The sequence below is a fragment of the Ischnura elegans genome, chromosome 7 (genome assembly GCF_921293095.1).
Source record: "Ischnura elegans chromosome 7, ioIscEleg1.1, whole genome shotgun sequence".
Taxonomy (NCBI): domain Eukaryota; kingdom Metazoa; phylum Arthropoda; class Insecta; order Odonata; family Coenagrionidae; genus Ischnura; species Ischnura elegans.
Genome location: NC_060252.1, coordinates 36,936,107 through 36,955,805, shown reverse-complemented (window position 1 = coordinate 36,955,805; position 19,699 = coordinate 36,936,107). Strand labels below are relative to the sequence as shown.

The window sequence follows — 19,699 nt, the reverse complement described above, 5'->3', positions numbered from 1 at the left end:
GTGGTAGTCAGGGTTCAAATATTGGAAAATTAATAGCATATATTGCATGGGCATTTCAGCTGTTAAAATCTTAGTTTTTGTATGTTTGGCCTATGCAGGTTATTCAGCATCGATCCATACTCCCAACTTATTCATGCATCAGGATGTTTTTATCTCTTTTTCTTATGATCTTTTTCTGGTATTTATTAGTTCTACCCAACATGATTAAATAAGGAAGCGTTTCACCACTTTTCAAATTGATTGACAATGAAGATATTAAATAAAAAAAAAAAATATTTTAAAGTTATTTATTGGCCTTATCACATTCACTGAACTTGGCTCCTCTAGCTGAAATATTTTGTTAATATGTTTTGCATATTTTGACGTAACAACATGACATTTCTGCGCAACTGTAGGATTGCCATTTGAGTTTGAAGAAAATCAACTGAGTAATTTCACTTTGTTGCCAAGGAGAAGTTAGCCTCCTCTCTGATACTGTATTGTTCTTAGAAATGTTTAGACTATACAGTAAAATCTCCACAAAAAATCTTCCCAATATGAAATTTTATAAAATATTATTCCATATGTGGAAGATATGGCTTTGGTAGATACCGGGTTCTTCCAATACATAGTGCATGCAATAATAAATTTTCCCTTAAAAATCTCGGTAGTTACGAAACCACTATAGCAAAATTTCCGCATCTTGGCCTTGAGTATGGAAGTGTCCTCTGTCCAAAGAAGTGTATACGAGGAAAAACTAGGGTTAAAATATAATCTGATGCCTGTCTTGGAGCATTATGGGAAAAACATTTTCCTATGTTAGACCCTCTCATCCTACTTGCTCCAAGTTTTCAAGTCACATTGTCAAGCAACAGTTTTGATGGTCCTATGACTGTGCAACCCACTTATCAACCATTCATGTTGAAGTGTTCATTTTAAGACCCTGCCGAATTCAATATTGGCTGGAGTCACTGTATCTTGAGAGTGAAGGTTAAGGTTGTCATAAATATTTCATTCAGTGGTAGTTTTATGTGTATGGAACTTAAATAATTGCTATTATATTGAATAGTGAAGAATTTGAATATCCAGCACTACTTTCTGAACTTAGTGGTGATGCAAATCATTCAAATTCAAGTACTTACAAAAACTCATGCATGCCATAATTCTGGCTCAGCTTAGCCCTATTTTTTGAAGTATTCATGTTAAATTTAATGGGGATAAAGCTAATTTTTGAGCCCATAGAAGGCTAATTTACGTTTAATTTTGTAATTTTTGAGCCCTATTCATATTTGCAGAGGGTAGCGTACTCACAATAATGGGATTTGGACATTAATGTCCTTGTTAGCTTTTAATTTTTAAGGTTAGCCATGATTAAAACTTAATTTATAGAGTAAAGGCAAGATACTATAAGAAACCTTTCTCCTCTCAAGATACTGAGGTCCCAGGAGAAGATGATGTTTTCGTAACTCCTAACTTGTTAAAGAACACAGATGGTGGAGAGTTATAGCATCATTAATTAGTTGCTTGGTGGAATATTTGTAGTGTTTTTGGATGTTTCTCTTTGAATGAGAGCTAAGATTAATACAGGTGAGAGAGGAAGCTGATTTTTTACTCTGACCACTGCTTTGTTTGACAAGGTAAATAATTCATAATCCCTTCATCCATTCAGAGTAGAAGCTCTGTTTAATGAGTTTTTAGCTGTCATGCGGGTCAACCATAAGTATTCTGACTCTTCAGCAGTTATTTTTGTGTTGAACTTTCTCTTTGTTCATTTGCTCATTGGAAGTACCTACATTATCAGATGCAGCATTTGGAAATATATTTTCTTTCTTTAAGAAATATAATTGCCACTCTGTTGGAAGGTATATTTTTTAAAGACTGTTTCACACCAGGCACGGAATTGCACAGGTTAGAACTGCATTAATTTATAAAATGGTGCGAATGCGTGAACAAAATTAGAACGGGCTATTTTGCCATCTCACGTCCACTCATTCTCGCCTGTTTTCTAGCAGTTCACCGCTTTATACGACGCAATTTTGACTGCGCCTTTGTACACATGTCAGATTGTGCAAGTATGTGCCCCGTGTAAAATGGCCTCTACACACATGAAGCATTTCATCCTACCACGTGAAGACATTTCCAGAGGGCTTCCACTCTATCATGACTTATAGAAATGAAGCTTGCTTGTTTAAAAAGAAAACCTACAAAAGTAATAATGTTTCATTTCATATATTTCGACTACAATGAGCCTGTATCTTCTAAACAATTGGTTTCTTATTATTTCACTGTACACACATATTTATTATTATTATTATTATTATTATTTAGGTAAGATTTTTTTTTTAAATTTTCATTCTGTTTCGATTAACTTTGTAATTTCTCTTATCAATGCAATATAGATACCATCTAGCATCCACCATCCTACATTTTAGTAAAAATTATTTTGAATGCAAAAGGAGATTCACATCTCTTTCAGATAGACTTTGAAGAGAGAAATTATCAAAATCACTTTTCCCATCAAATTTCACTCATTCGTTTTTTAGGGGAGGGGGAGATACCATATTCATCCTGCATTGCCCTGTACCTTTTAGTTTGATAGCCAAAGCTTAAAGTTGAGTGAATTGCTGCACATTAGTAGTTGGTAGAAGCTTTTGTTTGTATTTAAATTGGATGTGGTCAGGTAACATGTATACATAGACTTGTTTATAGTATAACCTGTTATCAACATTGTAGGACATGAATTACATAGTTTCATCACAGAGCCAATTTTATTATTAATATTTTTAAAATCAGAATAGCTAGTTATGGTTTATTTTTTCTGGTCTATGCTCTTGGTTATTTTTTGCCTAGCTTCTTTCATTTAGCTTTGATGCCTTGGTACATATTTAGTTTTTAGTAAAGTGGATGAAAATGTGTTAGAAATTTTAAACTATAAGTTAAATGATCTGGTATTCATGATTACAGTGGTAGTTAAGTAATTTAAAAAAATGGTCAGATAAATTCAGTGAATTGCAAAAAAAGAGCATGCACTTCAATTTTGCTGAATTTCTCAGTATTTCCTTCATAAAACCCAAATTTCTAGTGTTCATTTGTCTAAGTGTGAGTAGTCATTAGAATTTTAATTATGAAAAGTTAAATATTTAACATGTGAAGAGCTATAATGTTTAAATTTCATTAAATTTAGGGCGCAAAGGGCTGGTTGAGAAGTCTACATTAATTCGCCACACTCCAACAAAATCTCGTCCAGAAGAAACTCAAAAGGTCCAAAACTCAGAGAGGTCTTCTTCCAACACAGAAAATCAAGCATTCCTGAAGGATGTAAGTTCATAACTTCTTTGTGGATGTGACTCAGGCTGCCATAAAAATATAAAATATCATGAAATTGAGCCTTAAATTTTTGCATCTATATGGTGGGTTGCACATTAGTGCTTTCCATGGATGGAGTTAGATTTTTTTGTGTTGGGGGCCAGCAATCCTGCCAGGGGTCGAGGGGCTATGCAATAACCCCCAGCAAAACAGGGAAGGGGTCCCCAGGGCTCTTCCATGGAAAATTTGTTTAAATTATAGCCTCTGAAAACAGCACTTTTAGGACTATCTAAGACAAAAATTTATATAAACTTTTGATGTTTTTGTTTCCATTGCACATACTTGTAAGTACAGGTTTTCATACTTATTTTGGACAAATAAACATTTAAGTTTGGGGGTTACCGGCTCCCAGTGGCGGATCCATTGGGTCTAAACAGACACTAGATAGTATTATCAAAATTTTTGGTGGTTGCCGCTTTGTAAAAAAGTACCGTGAGTCCTCGTACTACGTCACCCTGTTTAACATCATTTCGCGATAATGTAACGAAAATTTTGAGATCGTCATTCGTTTATAGTACCTTTGCTTTGTGGTTACGTCAAGTCTTTAAAATTTCGCACGAGAAAAAAGGTGAAGTGGCAGGCATTGCAGGTTGTTCGTTTAGTGGGCGGTAATACAGTCAGTCTATACAAAGTGTAAAACGGTGTGTTCATTGTTAATTGCGATTTCGGTTTTAGCAAATTTTCTGCAAAATGAATTCTCAGGTAGGTGCGCAAGGTTTTACTTGACATAATGGTTTTCAGGAACCAAAAGAGTGATTTCAAGGAATTTTTCCGTGTAGGACTCGGAATTTTTGTCATCACTTTTTCCACCGTGTTCACAATAATTTTGGTTGCTGTAACTGCGACGATGTTTCAGCGATGATGATGCCCAGGTGACGCTCGCCCGGGCGACCACCATAGCAAAGTTGAAAAGCAAATCCGGGAAGATACAATAATGGAGAAGGATTTACGTCACTGCTGCTATTGTCGTCAATGAAGACAGGAACTCGTATTTATACTATAGTTTGGCATTCCCATCTTAAAAAATGCCCCAGACATGATACGCTAAAATTTTTTTGCGTAGGAATTGTGAGGTCTAGGAGCTGATATTCACTTTTTACATTGTTTTTATGGGATAGGTATTATGTTTTGATTAACGTCATTTCGTTTATCGTCACACTTTTCAGGAACGGTAAGTGACGTTAAAAGAGGACTCACTGTATAGTTATATGTATTTACTACTTTAATGAATTGAAATACAAATTAGCTCTAAACCTACGGCCTATTTGACGTGCTTTTGGTATGTTACAATCCTCTGGCAGATCCAGGGAGGGGCCCCCCTTTAGGGTACCTAATTAGCACTAGATAGAATGGTAATTTAGTTCGGACCCCCACTACTGCTGGGAGATCGCCTTCTCCTTCATCCCCCTCCTCCCTATCTCCATCCTAGATTGGCCACCGCTGGCTCCCCCTCGTCCCCCCAAAACTCAGCTTTTAGTGCTTTCCCATAAATTAATTCTATTTATTTTTTACTGTTTTAACCTCTTGTTGTAAATTTTAATGTATTATTTGATTAACCTTCAAACCTAATCAAATGTTCGAAAAGGTATGGCCCACTGAGACACTTGATGTGCTCAGCCTGTGCCATCTGTTGGTATGTTTCCATGTCATTCTAAATCGTGGCTCCTGAACTAGATGCTACATGCCATGCTAGATGAGTCATACCATGTTCCTCTTTACATCTCTTCACTTTACTCTCAAGTAGTGAAATTGATGTTTGGTATTTTTTTGTGTCATTTACACTATCATCTAAGTAATTAACTGAACTGTGCGTTGGTGACTTGAAATTGATCAATCCAGATTTTTTCATTAAATGCTAATCCAATTTGGTATTCTGTTATTTCAGATCATTACTCAAGTTTTAGATGGTGAAGGTATTGGGTGGTTGAAATTGAATAGACTCAAGAAATTGATGGAAGATGAGAGCTACAGAAACTTTGTCGTCAGTAAACTTAACCGTACTTTGGATAAGAAAATCAGTCCAGATGACCACATTGATGATGTGGTAAGTGCTTGTGCTTAATCTTTTAAAGGCAATTCAGTGTTTTTGCTGTACCAATTCACATTGCACAATAGAGGAGTTATCTTACATGTGTAATTTCATAGGAAATGGGATGCATGTATGTTTTCAAAAGTAATCAATCTTATCGGGTATTTTCATTTCAGTGTGTCAGCCGGGCTGTGTGGAAGGGAATGCTAAAAGCCTTGATTGCTGTAGTTCATGGGCTAGAGGTTACTTACACCAACTTTGGTCTTGGAGGGATGGCATCCGTGTTCCAAGTCCTTGAAATTGCTCACACGCATTACTGGAGCAAAGATTTGGCAGACCAGCCGCAGGGTGGGCTAGATCCATCTTCTGCCGGGGGAAGTGGTGGGAGTACTGCCTTGCTCTCTCAGGTGAGAACTTTCTTCAACTGTTTTGTGAGGGCAGATTTGGATGCATACTGAAATATTTCTCCAGCATGCCATCCTCTTTTATTATTTATGGTATAATTATTTTTTTTCTTATCTTGACCTCGTTTAATACATATTAAAATAGTTCTTGGAGTGTTGGTCAATGTAAGCTATGCAATAAAAGGTTTAGCCAATGTTTCTGTATATATTAAACCATCCTCAGGGCTTAACTTTGTACATATTTATTGATATTATGATACATATATACTTATTATTGTACATAATATCAATAAATATGTACAAAGTTAAGCCTTGAGGATGGTTAAAAATAAACAGAAACGTTGGCTAAAACTTTTATTGCATAGCTTACATTGACCTACACTCCAAGAACTATTTTAATATTTATGGTATAATTTTATACTAGATAAAGCAGTGATATCTTTTGCCTATTTGTAGGCCTCAAGTCCATTTGGGAGCAAAGAGAATCTAAAGTCACCTCAGAGTCCAAGAGGTTCTCCTCTGCCCCAAGCTCACGTGGAATTTTATCAGGAATCAGTGTCAAGAAAATCATCACAGGGAGGTGGACAAGGTAAAGATGGAGAAATTAATGTATATCAGTATGTGATTATGACTGTTGCATGTATTATGTTGAATAGATTTTGCCTGCAGGATTTTTAAATATTAACATTACCCGTGAAAATTATATTAAAACCCTCTGACTCACGAGGAGAATGAAATTTTGCAGTATATAATCTCTAACTTAATTAACTTTAATAGCTAGAGCAAATGATGCGGTACATACTAGCAGACCTGCTGCCTTTTTCAGAGGCAGACTCCAACTGGTGTGCTAGGAGTGTGTCTTACTCTAATATCCCATTCATTGGTTCATTAATATCCTGTCTTTCCTTCTGTAAAATATGACTTTTTTGCATTTTTCTGTTCCCCTTCAACTGCTGGAATCCCAGAACTATAACCATAACAAAATGATAGAGAACCACGTTAAAAGCATCAAATCAGGCTTGTAGCAGTTTCTGATTGGTTGCTCCGCTTTATTTTGCTTTTTATAGTGTACTTGTGTAGTGTTTCTGCACAGAATTCATCGTGCTCCATATGATCAAATTGTATCGCAACAATTGCTGAGTATCCTGTAATGTAGGCAGCGTACATGTTGATACTATATGCGTGTGGTGTGCATTACAGGATGTAACCTTCCCTTTTTCAATAAGTAAAAAAAAACAATCTTTTTTGCATTTTCCCTACTATGTGAACTGTTACAATCCAGAACTATTATCAAAAAATGATGACCTAGAGAATCCACTCTATACACTCCAAAAGTCGTATCTATTGCTCAAATCTTGAGAGAGAATAAAAAAATGGATACAGAACGATTGACTGACTGATGTTCTGCAAAATTAATATTCGGATACCGTTAAATTAAGGATTCGGATTCGTTAACCGTTAAATAAAGTATTTTTGTATTGCTCTTTGCCTGCTGCAAAAACATTTTAAGTATTTGTTTGCTTATTACTTTATTCCTTTCATCAGCTGAAGAAGATCCGAGTGCGGCTGATATGCTAAGAGATCTGCTCAATCAGAAGAGACAGATGTTTCTATCAAAACTCACATCAATAGAGTCTGAGGTAAGGAGCATTATCTCTTTTCTATAAATTTGTATTCATGATTGTGCATATTTACTGATTTGTTGAGCATGAGTAGCTGTGTACAATATGTTCTTTTCACTCAAAACTTTGGATTAATGGGCGGGATTCCTCCATAGAGTAAAGTTGGTGCAAGTGATTAAATGTTCTTATTTAGATTTACGAAGAAGACATCTCTGCAGTGATTATCTTCCTGCTAAATTATGTGCATGACTGCACAGCTGTTTGTTGGAAAAGTGTTTGTAATCTTTGCCAGCTGCTTTCTTTTTTTTTTTTGTTCAGCCTGTAAAAAAACATGAAATTCTGTCATTCATTTGTAATTTTGGGCTGTTTTTAAGGGAGGGGTTTCAGACAACACTTTGCAGGGCTCAGAGGGTGTACCCTCAGGCAATGCTTCCGACACAGGAAGCATCATCACGAACCCCGCTTTCCAACGACACAGGGTTGGTCAGCTGTCCTTTCGAAGTACAGTCTCCGACAGTGAGATCGAGCAAGGGAATGTGAGTTTATAAATTGTCTTATAGCTTCACTCAATGGCAGGATGATGGAGAATTTTTTTTACCTATCATCAAAGTGAAAAATCAAAAAAGTATTGTTCTTATGCTGTGGGCTTTTTTGGATAAAGTCAATAGAAATTTCTCTATGATTTTGTTGAGTGAAATTCTCTATCAGCTGAGCCATTCAATGCTTCTCTAATGTGATTAAACTTGAATGTAGATTGAGAGCTATTAATATTTCCTCATTTTTCATAAGTCCTTCTGAAGGATATAAGTACATCAAAATTATTTTTTTTAATTGCAAAGGCGAGAAAAACTTTTTATAACATATTGGATGAAATTATCAAGGCTGGCAATTTTCTTCAAATGTTTAGCTTTTATAATCACTAGCAAGGAATTGCATCCCTCTTATCACTATATGTTTGAACCAAAGCTTAAACTTGAAATTTGTAAATGTATCATAATTTTATGTTGTCTAATTGAACATTAACTCAAAATATTGCCTCATTGCCAATTGTGCATTTTGATGAGATCACCCTGACTTTTTTGTGTTATAAATGTTTTGAATTGTATTAAAATTCAGCATTTTTTGATTGAATCTGTTAAATATATCTTAAGTTTATGTGTGTATTTTTACCTTAATGCTGTGTGTTTATTTTCATGTCGCATGTTCAACTGTTTCCTGCAATGTTTGTTCTTAACATGCATGTTTTGGTGGTAAGTCCTTTTATATAATTCAATTCATTATGCTATAAAAACCCACACTAGTTTTCTAGCTTTGAATATTATTATGGTGATAGTGCATATTTTTATTTTTGTTTGTTTTCTCCCTTTAATTGACTGCACATTGATATTAGCCTTAATTTTTGCTTGCATAACCCTTACTATGTACTTACCTTTTGTGTTGACCCATATGCCTCCACAGAGTGCCATTTTTCCTTAAATGTAAATATTCTTTTTTTAAATTCAGCCTTAATTTAAAAGTATTGATGCTTTGGAGGAAGAGTTCTCGGGTTTCCATCCGGGTCCAAGGGTTTTTCTGCACCGACGTTTTGAAGGCTAAGTCTGCCATTGTCTTCAGGGTGAAATCTATGGCGAAGGGTGAAGACGATGGCAGACTTAGCCTTCGAAACGTTGGTGCAGAAAAACCCTTGGATCCGGCTGGAAACCCGAGAACTCCTCCTCCAGTCTATTCGCCGGGAAAACCTTAGATCCTTCATATTGATGCTTTACTCTTCTCTGCTAAGTTCCCAAACATTTATCTCATCATCCAAATGAGAAAGTATAGTATTCTTTAAAATTTGAAAGTTTTGCGCATCATTAAAATTCATGTAAAAATATTCGCCAGCATCATTTGTATGTCTAATTATCCCTTTGAAATACCTTTGTGACTGGCCTGCTGGTGTAAGATTATTACTGATAGAGGGAAGTGGAAGTCTCATGGCGTGTTACTTCATTAAAACCAATTTGAAAACTAAGGGTGAAGTCTCTTGGCTATTCAATTACTCCCCCATCTCTTTGGTGTGAACCTTGCGAGCCCTACATTTGTGTTTCTAAGCATCTTTTAATGGCCGTTATGGATAAATTAACCGGGTGGGAATCCTGAGAAGAGTTTATCCACGTTATTCACTGGGAAAGCATCAAAACATATCTGTTTCCTTCTTTTCCTTTGTGTGTTGTCATTTCCTACTGACCTGATCTTTGGCACTTGCCCTCAAGATATTGTCCTCGCATGGCCCATCATTGTTTTGATAGAGCAATTAAGTGATTCATAGGAGGTATCATGTTCGCCATAAACTAATAGTGTTCTTGACCAGTTAACAGAATTTTTAATTCTGTTAACATTTAAAATATGTATGGTGTCCTGATTAAGACCAAGCAGTGAACATTTATGAATGCTCTGGGACCATGCCTTTTATATGGCAGTGGAACCAAGGGTGGATTCAGCATCAAATTTGTGGAGAGGTCATGAACTGGGTCTGGGGAGTATCGAATACCCCCTGGGAGAGAGGGGCATTTTTACGGTAGGCTTTTAATAGTAGTACAGCTACACCCCATGATAAATACAACTCAAACTTCTCCCACATTTGGGACTTGTAGCCATGCATTTGCATGTACTCTCCCTTTAGAAGGATAAAAAACTATTAAACTGATAAAAATTAAAAATATTTGATAAAATTTGGAAGGAGGGTCACGACTCTTGCGATGCCCCCCACCCCAAATCCACCCCTGAGTGAGACAAAGCTAGGGAAAAAAATATCAGTCATTACCACTTCCTGATGAGGTTGCTTTGGATAGGCGATGGTTGAGAACACTTCGAAATTAGCCTGAGGCATGTGAATTTCACACATTTAAGGTTGTTCCATGCCAAGTCCTTTTTCTGGATTGGTGAGTTCAACCAAAATTTTTTGTTAGCAGGTCTCATCCATATTTGAACCTAGAACTCTTTGTTCAAGATTCCATGCTTCCCCCTCTATGAAAGATGTATGTTTTTAATTATGGCTGTGAAAATAATGAAGATATTTAATTGCATATGGTGTACACCTATTGAAATGCATTTGTTTGAAAGACAGTTAACTCAATAATTTCTTTTCATTATTATTTCTCTATTGAAAGTTATTATTTTTTTATTCAGTTAGCTTCATCTGAGTTCTCAATTGAAAATTTTTTCTTTCACTAACCTGGAGGATGGTCAAGTTTCTAGATTATGAGTCCCTGTGCAAAGGGAAAGTCATTGTAATTGTCTGGGGAAAGAAGTCTAATGACAGGTTGAATAGGTAATCAAGTTAGGTTGGAGGAGCAAGTTTTTGCCACATATATTCACATGCCTGTTACTTAGTCTAGGATCAGTTCTACCTCTACCTAACCATACTGTCCTCTGGGTTGAATCGCTTAGGATATGTGGGGGATTTCTCTGTTTCTCTGCTCGGATTTCAAGTTATAGGTAATTTTACTGGAATGAGATATTGATGGAAAGGTTGGGTGTATGTATTTATAATGCTAATACATTATAGAATCAATTAAATTCATCATTAAAATCACTATCAGTTTTCATGTTCTCTGCCCATTGAAATTCTTACCCTCATCAAATCCGTGTAGTGTTTAAAGCTTTCATTGTTGCTTGCGCATTCCGATGTAGCCTTTTTTTAGTGCCAGTTTAGATCAATTATGTAGTGCAATAGTACCGTTGAAATGTTATCTGGAATGAAGTTGTTTTTCTTTTTTGACAGTTTCCACGACAGGCAAAGAGAACCCCTAGTGTTTGGTCAAGTAAATCATCACTTAGCACAGGATTCCGATATCATGGTGGAAATATGATCAATACTTCTACAACACCTAGTCCAGATACTGGGCGGACATATTTATTTGAAGGTAAGAAGAGAAATATCTTTATCGGACCACAGAATCTTGTGGAAAAACACTATAAAATGCTTTAAATAGTTTCGGTTTTTTGTTACTAAAACCCAGATTTATTTCCAATCATGTGACAATTATTGCTGTTAAAGTGAAAATTTTGGTTCAATATGGTCAAATGTGAGTAGTTATGTGACTATATCTCACATGAATACTAAGGGATTAATACATATTTTTAGCTGATACTGTAGTATTCCTGAGATATGGACTCCGTATCATGTATCAGTCTCCCCAACCTCACTCATTCAGCAAATTTTCCCTCCCGTTGAAGCGGAGCGGAAGCGTTTTTTGGGCTCTAAATATAATTTTCAGCTAATATGAGGCATGAAACAATCGACTGAGAAGGCTATAAAATTAATTTTTAAGCCATCTGATAAGAAATCCTGCTCTCTATATTGAGTGAAAGAACATTAATAAAGCAAAGTATTAATTTGGTGCCCTGAAACCAATGCTTAGCTCATTGACCTTGTGGTACTTCGGGGCCCCTGAGGGACAATTATAACGAATTAAAATGTGTGAAAATCTTCTCCTTGAAGAAAAACTTTTATGTGCTGGTAATCAGTGAGTTTTTGGTGCAGGAATCTATTGATCTAGGATGTACAAATATCCACTTTTTCATGTATGCACATTGATTATGAATATTGCTTCCTTTGCATTTTTGTTGTGATGTTAAAAATTAAATCTGTCTAATCTTTTAATGTGGTAAAGTTACTATGTTTCTATTTAAAGGTTTAATTGGCAAAGAAAGATCCACCCTTTGGGATCAAATGCAGTTCTGGGAGGATGCATTTTTAGATGCGGTGTCTCAAGAGAGGGATATGGTTGGAATGGACCAAGGACCTGGTGAAATGATGGAAAGGTGAGCTACTTTGTGCAACTTCAATTTTGATGTGAGAATCTTTCCCTCCTAGCGCACCAGAAACTTGCCACAGAAGATTCTCCATGGCAGACAAAATTTTGATTCCCTCTAGACCCAATGGTAAACCTATTTCGTGTAAAGGAAAAGCCAAAGAGGAGCTGCATTATGCTTCTTTCAGTCCCAGCTGATCAGTTTCTTTCCTTCGGCAGGATAAAACTGTTTGCTATGGCAGTATTTAACACATGGGCAGATCTGTATCAAATGTGGCATCTGCCATTTCTTTTTTCTCCTACAATGTGTTAATGTGACAAATTCAACAGGACTAGAAAAATGATGGCTTCGCCTCAAAAAGGTTCTGTGTAGGGAGGTATTCTGTGGGTTGTGTTGAAGTGAGATACACTAATTGCTCCTGTCAATTGAAGACGTGAATCGCACATGCAGCGGCTGCTGTGAACTACTTATGGGATTGTACTCTATGCCTATAACTTAAGCCATAAGCCATATATAACAAGCATGATTGACTCACTCACTGATGGTATGGACACTTTCAGACCTCTCCTAGAACTGTAGATGTGAAATTTTGCGAGGAGGTGAAGGAATGAAAATGGTGTGAAAAGATGGGTCCTCTATCCTTCCACTCCATTTAGTCACTTTGTGGCTTACTGATTGCAGATTTGATAACATTTATGGGCCAAAGGGTTCTTACTCAGCACAATTAATTGGTACTCTTACTAAAATAATGTCGTTTTAGATTTTCAACCCCTCTCCCCATGAAGTTTATGTATTCAGTAAGCATTATTTAAATTAAGCACGTATTTTAAATAGTCTTTTGCGTTTATTACTATTAATTCACTCTGCTTATATCAAGGGCAATGTGCTCTTCCTGTGTGCACTTACTGATGGATCCATGAATTACATGTGTTTTTTCATCCTCAGTTGTGCTTCCTATTAAAATATGAGAATGAGAAATATGGTTTTACATGGAGAGTTTAAGTGTGATGCGGAGGCTTAGTCATGTTTGATTTTTACCTTCCTTGTTGTATTCCAAGCTCTCTGATGTGCAGGCAATACTATGGAAACTGTTATTTTCTTCTTAACTCTATAATTTAAGTGTGGTATGATTTTTTTCTATGAGTTATTCAATTCATTTGGTACTTAAACTTGATTTATTTTTCAAAAAGTAATATTTTTATATTTTAGTTACTAATTCCCTGTTTTATTGTCCTCAAGCCTGATATCATTTATGTCTAGTTCTTTTCCTACACCTTGTTTATGTGTGTCCTTATTTTTATTTTCAAAGAGCCAGTTGGAACTCCCTTAAATGATTTATTAATGAGTGTCAATTTTTATTTGTAGGTATAACTCTCTCAGTGAAACTGAGCGGAAACGTTTGGAGCATGAAGAAGATCGCTTGCTGTCAACCATGCTCTATAACTTAGTTGCCATCCTTGTAATGATGAATGTCTCCAAGCAAGAGATAAAAAAGAAAGTGAGGCGTCTGCTAGGAAAAAGTCATATTGGATTAGTTTACAGTCAAGAAGTAAATGAACTGCTTGATCAAATAAACAATTTGGTAAGATCGCTTTAAATTGATAAAGTGTTATTTTTGGAGAAAAAGGAGAGTGATTGTGCATAATCTTATCTTTGCTTATGCCTTCCCTCAAGAAATGTATATCCTACAATTGTAATATAAGTACAGTTTAGCACCCTGAATCCAGAATTCCCTAATCTGGGAACTCCCATAACCCAGCAATTTTTCCAAGACATGTTTCAAAGGAAGCATAATTTTTTGCTGAATAATTGCATTCGTCTTCACCTACTAAACCTATTCCCCACTCTTGACAAAAATGCTCCCTTGAATTTTTTACTATGTCCTTTATTACTTATTTTGAAAAATGATTGTAGGATTGCAAGAAAGTACAGTACCGCGAAGATCTCTTCTAAAAACAATTCCATGATACCTCGCTGCCGAGATGCAAGAGTCATGTTGTAGAGGTGGGCTGCAGAATATAGAGCTGTAAGAATTAGGAGATTCTGTTTGCTTTGTTGTAGCTTGTGCAAAGAAACTTTTTTCCACCAGTAAGAATCTTCCCCCATCAGTCGAACCTTCACTTGTCTGGTGGCGAGCATTGAAAGAGTTGATGATGTACATAGTAGGCAGCTCATTGAATTATATCAAACACAGTGTACATGGCTTGCAAGGGACTTTTAGCATATTAAAAATGTGCTATTTAATTTATTTTTTGACTAATAAAATTATGTTTGAATGTATCGCCGAATGATTTTCACTCTACCATTTTGCGATACTATCTAATGGTTGAATATGACATGGTGAATTTAGAAACAATTACTACTTTCTTATTTATCCAAAATTATTTGCTAACTGAAAAATGTTTAATCTTAGTTTCATGTCATTTTCTTTAAACTTATTGAATTTCCTTGTAAAAACATAGGAGACTAGCTAATTAAAGTGGTTACTACCGAAACACCAGAAAACAGGCAAATTCCCAAATCCCATTCGGCATCACCCAAGTTCCAATATTGTCAGATTCAGGGTGCTCAACTGCAGCAAGACTCCAAATTTGATGTTTAACCTTGTCTACAACCAGACCATCGTAAAAAAACTTTGTACCAAAATTTTATTAACAAAAAGACAATCATGGTACATAAATAACACAGGTAAATAGTACAGCTTTTTGTTAGAGTTAACATTGTTGTTTCATACTTTTCAGAACGGCAATGATATTGACCTAAAACCTCTGGGCTCAAGGCAAGTTCATCGTCAGAGCTTTACCGTTCATTGTGGAACCGATTCTTCTGGAGCATTATTATTTATGGAAGTTAGAGAGGATGGTTTGGTGCTACGATCTGTTACAGGCACAATTGTAGAGCGCTGGTGGTTTGAACGCCTTGTCAATATGACATATGGTCCCAAAAATAAAGTTTTATGTCTATGGAGGAGAAGTGGAGGCCAAACCCAACTTCACAAGTACTACACCAAGAAGGTAATGTTGATATTTTCGTAATAGTAGGAAATATATTTATGTATAAAATCAACAGATTTAGGCGTTACTTGGTGGAACGATGAGATATTCATGGTTAAGTAAAAACAGAGTACTATTCCACAACCTTATATTTTTGCTGTCTACTAGTTTCAACGTTTACAACGTCATTATCAAGACTAACTAAAGCTTAGTCTTGATAATGACGTTGTAAACGTTGAAACTAGTAGACTGCAAAAATATAAGGTTGTGGAATAGTACTCTGTTTTTATTTAACCATGAATATATTTATGTAGTTTGAGGTAATGAAATCCTTTAGATGAAATTGGAGCCTGAAACGAATTTCTAATGGTATTAGTGGTCATTTTTTTAAATTTGCAGTGTAAGTTACAATGAGGAATCATGTTTTATTGAGTATAAAAAAATGATGAATTTTTTTTGGCATGATTCCATTTTCCCTGAGAGGGGCCAGAACTCTGTTTCGAATTGCTGCGGCCAAAACTAAGCCCTCAACAAATGTAAATGCACTGGATCAATGCTAATATTTATACGAGGGTTATACCAAAAGTAAGGTTCCCATATTTTTTACAAATAGAAAACTTTGTTAATTTATATTAATTTTCACATCATTGAAAAGCTTACACTTTTACCTATTTTTCAACGTAGTTTCCATTTCTTTCGACACTCTTTTGAAGAAGTTGCTCCAACTTTTGTTTCCCTAAGTTGAAGAAGTCTCCTGCCAACCCATCAAGGAAGCATGTGACCTCTGCTCGGACTTCATCATTGCTCTTGAAGCATATGCCACCTAATGTTTTGTTTCGGCGGTGTAATGGAACACCCACGTTTCATCTCCCATGACGATAGACTCCAACAACTTCTCCTTGTTACCTCCCCCCTCACATTGTTGAAGAAATTTGCAAACACAGTCTAGGCGTTGCTCCTTGTGTCCGTCAGTCAGCATCTGGGGGACCCAGCGAGCACACATCTTGTGATAACCCAATGTTTCTGTTAAAGTTCTTTCAATTGTGCGGTCAAAGTTCACGGACAGTGACCCTCCAATCTTTGAGCAGCTCTCCGTTGATCTTCTGGACAATCGCATCGGAAACCAGCGGTCTTCTACTCTGTGATTCATCGTGAACTTCCGTGCGACCCTCAGCAACAGCACTGCACCATTTGCGGATGTGCTGAACAGACATGCACTCTTCACCATAAAGTTCAGTCAGATGCTGATGAATCTTGATGGGCGGTAATGTCCTTGTATTGAGAAATCGAATTACTTCTCGATACTTGAATTTTTTGGTAACAGGCATCAACACTTCCAATGATGACAGTTGCGAAGCCAATAATGACCGACATAGTGAACCATGGATGGGCAGACTCGAGCATAGGGGAACCACTGTGCATGGCACAGTTGTGGGATTTAGTCTAGCATCTTCCCTGCTCATTGGGAACCTTACTTTTGGTGCAACCCTCATATGTATACTCTTTGCATGCTGAATATTGAACCATGGGATATTTGGGTGAGCTGTTGAATTCAAATTATTCAATCACTTTCTTTAATCATGGATAATTAATGTCTCTCTCTTGCAGTGCAAGGACCTTTACTACTGCATTAAAGATGCAATGGAAAGGGCAGTCGCAAGGGGAAGTGGAGCTTTGGCAGCAGGGGTGGAGCTCGGGGGTGAATTTCCAGTGCAGGATATGAGGACTGGTGAAGGTGGCTTACTGCAAGTCTGCATGGAAGGAGTTGGCCTCTTGTTCGCAAACAGCAAGGTAGGAGAGCACTAAAGACTGATACCGTTGCTATCAGTGTGGCATCACAACTTATAATGCAGTGATATGGTCTCCATTAAATCATAAGTACATTTCATTATTTTTACGACTAGCCATTTAATTGTTGCTTCAATCCATTCAGCTTCCTTGCATTATGAACCTTCAGTGAAAATTTTATCTAGCATCATCCGTCATCTGTCAGAAAATTTATGTGCAACGATATTCTTTTTCAAATATTGAATGTTTTATCGGCATTTTTTTATGGGATGAAAGTATGAGTATCAAGTGATATATCCAACAATTTTTTAGTTACTAATTTTTCTTTGTGATTCTTGAGGACGAAATTATTAGTTTTGATGAAAACTTTCTTCATCTTATCTGTGGTAGGTACTTCTTTTTTTATAATTTATTTACCTAGAATAGAGAAACTATAAATAATACCTTTAGTCAGGGCTAGATATGTACTTTTGTCTTGGAATTGGGCACAAAACCTATACATAATCCACACATTGCATTCATCTCAATTCATTTTTACCAATTTTTGTGGATACTTTTTTACCTTTAAATATGCCAAATTTGTAAATAGGGATTGATCTACATCAGAATATATTTATACAATTGCCGACATCAATAAAAACACACGAAATATAAAAGCACAATTATTTTCCTTCATGAAAGAAAACGAAATATTGAAAAATCATGAATTTAAAAGATATTTCTTTAACAAATGAAGTTTCTTCGATCATTAAAAGTGTTAGAATTAGTTTAAATACCATTACTTAGTACCCTGTTTTCAAAAACTTTCACCCCTGGTTTTAGAACCCCCCATGAATGAAATTCCTGGCTATCCCACTGGTGGAAGTAGTTTATACTATCCAATTTTGTGATACAGAGATTCAGATCTGAGTGCCTAATCTCAGTCTGCTGCTTTTAATTGTTGAGAGAAAGTCAGAGGATCGGTGACCTTGGGCTAGTTGGAGGTCATACGGCAGCAGTCACCACAAGTGAAATAATTTTGGTAGAGGATGAAGGTCCCAAAGCCCCCCAACCAAATTCAAAATTCAGTCTTCATTTATCTATACCCAACTGAGTTGTAGAAAGACATAATAAAAACGGCATTGTTGTGTAAGTCAGATAATTACTTGGATGTGAAAACTGTGGAAGAGGACCTGCTGCATTTTTTTTTGATGCTTTGCAATTTTGCCTATTCATATAAAATTTTTTCCCTGTCAGAGCAAGGATCGAATTTTAGCCATTTTGTATATTTCACATTTCTGATGCTTTTACTAAAATTTCATTCTTATTTAACCCTGTCACTGCATATCTGGTTAATTCAAAGTATTGATGAAATGCAATTATGCCATATAAATTAAGATATTCCCAATATGCCATTGAATTTTTTTTAGTCCCAAGGCAAGTATTGCAGCTGAGGAAAATATTTATCTGATGTATGAATTTATGTTGGCTGTGGTGGGTAATCAATTTTTTTTCTCCCTAGTTCATCCACACTGCTAAAGAAAAGGTTTTTCAGATACACGAACTAATGTAAACCATTGCAGTGGAGCGTAAAAACCTACAGATTGATTTTGTGAAGTATTGCAGTGAAAGGGTTAAATAAATATTTATATTTATTAGAATGCTAATGCATTGCTATTTGTCTTTAAAATGTTTTTTTTATGTAAAGTTAGAGGTTAGCATATTCATATCATGTGGAAACTTTCAATCAGCATAGTAATGGGATGCTTTTCTGACATTTGTATTCAGAATTCTGCAACATAATCAATTTATAATCTACATTTATTTTTCATAAAAAATTTTCTGACGTTGTAATGCTATGGTGGATTTTAACGATCTTTCTTTGAGGGATTAGTTACCAAATATATATCATCAATCAGTTTTTTTAAATGTAAGCGTGTTATGACGGACCTCATAAAAAATATAGTATTAACATGGATTGTAAGGGAAGTGCAATGACAGATTACCATCATTGGATGCTGGAAGAATTATGTCAACTGGCCTGACAAGACTAAAATGTAATGGTACATAGTTTGTTTTCATATGTTTACTGTATGCACTACAAAAAGCTTCTCTTTTTCTGACTACTACACTGTGCGATGACATGCTCTGGATGTATGTGTGTGTGTATAATGCAAGGACCTCTCAAAACTTTCCTGCTGCTCGCTACATTTTTGGTACATCCAAAAAAAAACCCACTTTTGTTTATTTCTCATTGATATGAAAGAAATATCTGTGGATATATTAACATATATATCAAGAGTTAAAAGAGTCTAAAAGAAATGTGTTGCCGTGTAATTTGGGGGCAACAGTGAAGATATAAAAAAAGTAATGGATCTCCCAAACATGAAAAGTAAAAAAAGACAGTAGTTCAACAGTTTTACTAACTTAATAATTTTATTAATCAACCAAATTCTTCATCTTTTATTTATTTCTTTAACTTTTCAATGTACTAACTCTTTCTGCATGGATATCTTGATTGATATCTGTTTTTTTTCTTCAGCTGGTTGTAATCTCTCAAGGCTGATTCTTTCAATCCTCATTGTCTTTTTACATCCTCCTTGTTCTATTTCTTATCGGTTTATTTTTTGTAGAGTTGTTCTCTCTTTTTTGTCTTTTGGTGGAACAAGCTTAGGAACTTTTGAGATGGTCCTTGACAATACTTTGAAGACGGATCCCTAATGCGGTGGGTAATATAATATT

General features: G+C 35.8%; 1 protein-coding gene across 20 annotated transcripts in view; it reads left to right on the top strand.

The window, feature by feature from the left end:
• The window catches only part of LOC124162902 (MAP kinase-activating death domain protein), a 146,003-nt gene that overhangs the window by 110,914 nt on the left and 15,390 nt on the right, over positions 1–19,699 (top strand). For 18 of the 20 annotated variants that reach the window (XM_046539612.1, XM_046539611.1, XM_046539606.1 and 15 more), the window contains 11 exons: positions 3,164–3,297; positions 5,231–5,389; positions 5,551–5,781; positions 6,235–6,367; positions 7,324–7,418; positions 7,775–7,936; positions 11,164–11,305; positions 12,077–12,206; positions 13,563–13,779; positions 14,939–15,211; positions 16,799–16,981. In XM_046539612.1, the coding sequence (XP_046395568.1) occupies positions 3,164–3,297; positions 5,231–5,389; positions 5,551–5,781; positions 6,235–6,367; positions 7,324–7,418; positions 7,775–7,936; positions 11,164–11,305; positions 12,077–12,206; positions 13,563–13,779; positions 14,939–15,211; positions 16,799–16,981 (1,859 nt within the window). The remainder of the gene's footprint in view (positions 1–3,163; positions 3,298–5,230; positions 5,390–5,550; positions 5,782–6,234; positions 6,368–7,323; positions 7,419–7,774; positions 7,937–11,163; positions 11,306–12,076; positions 12,207–13,562; positions 13,780–14,938; positions 15,212–16,798; positions 16,982–19,699) is intronic. The other 2 variants (XM_046539609.1, XM_046539616.1) reach the window with 2 other exon arrangements.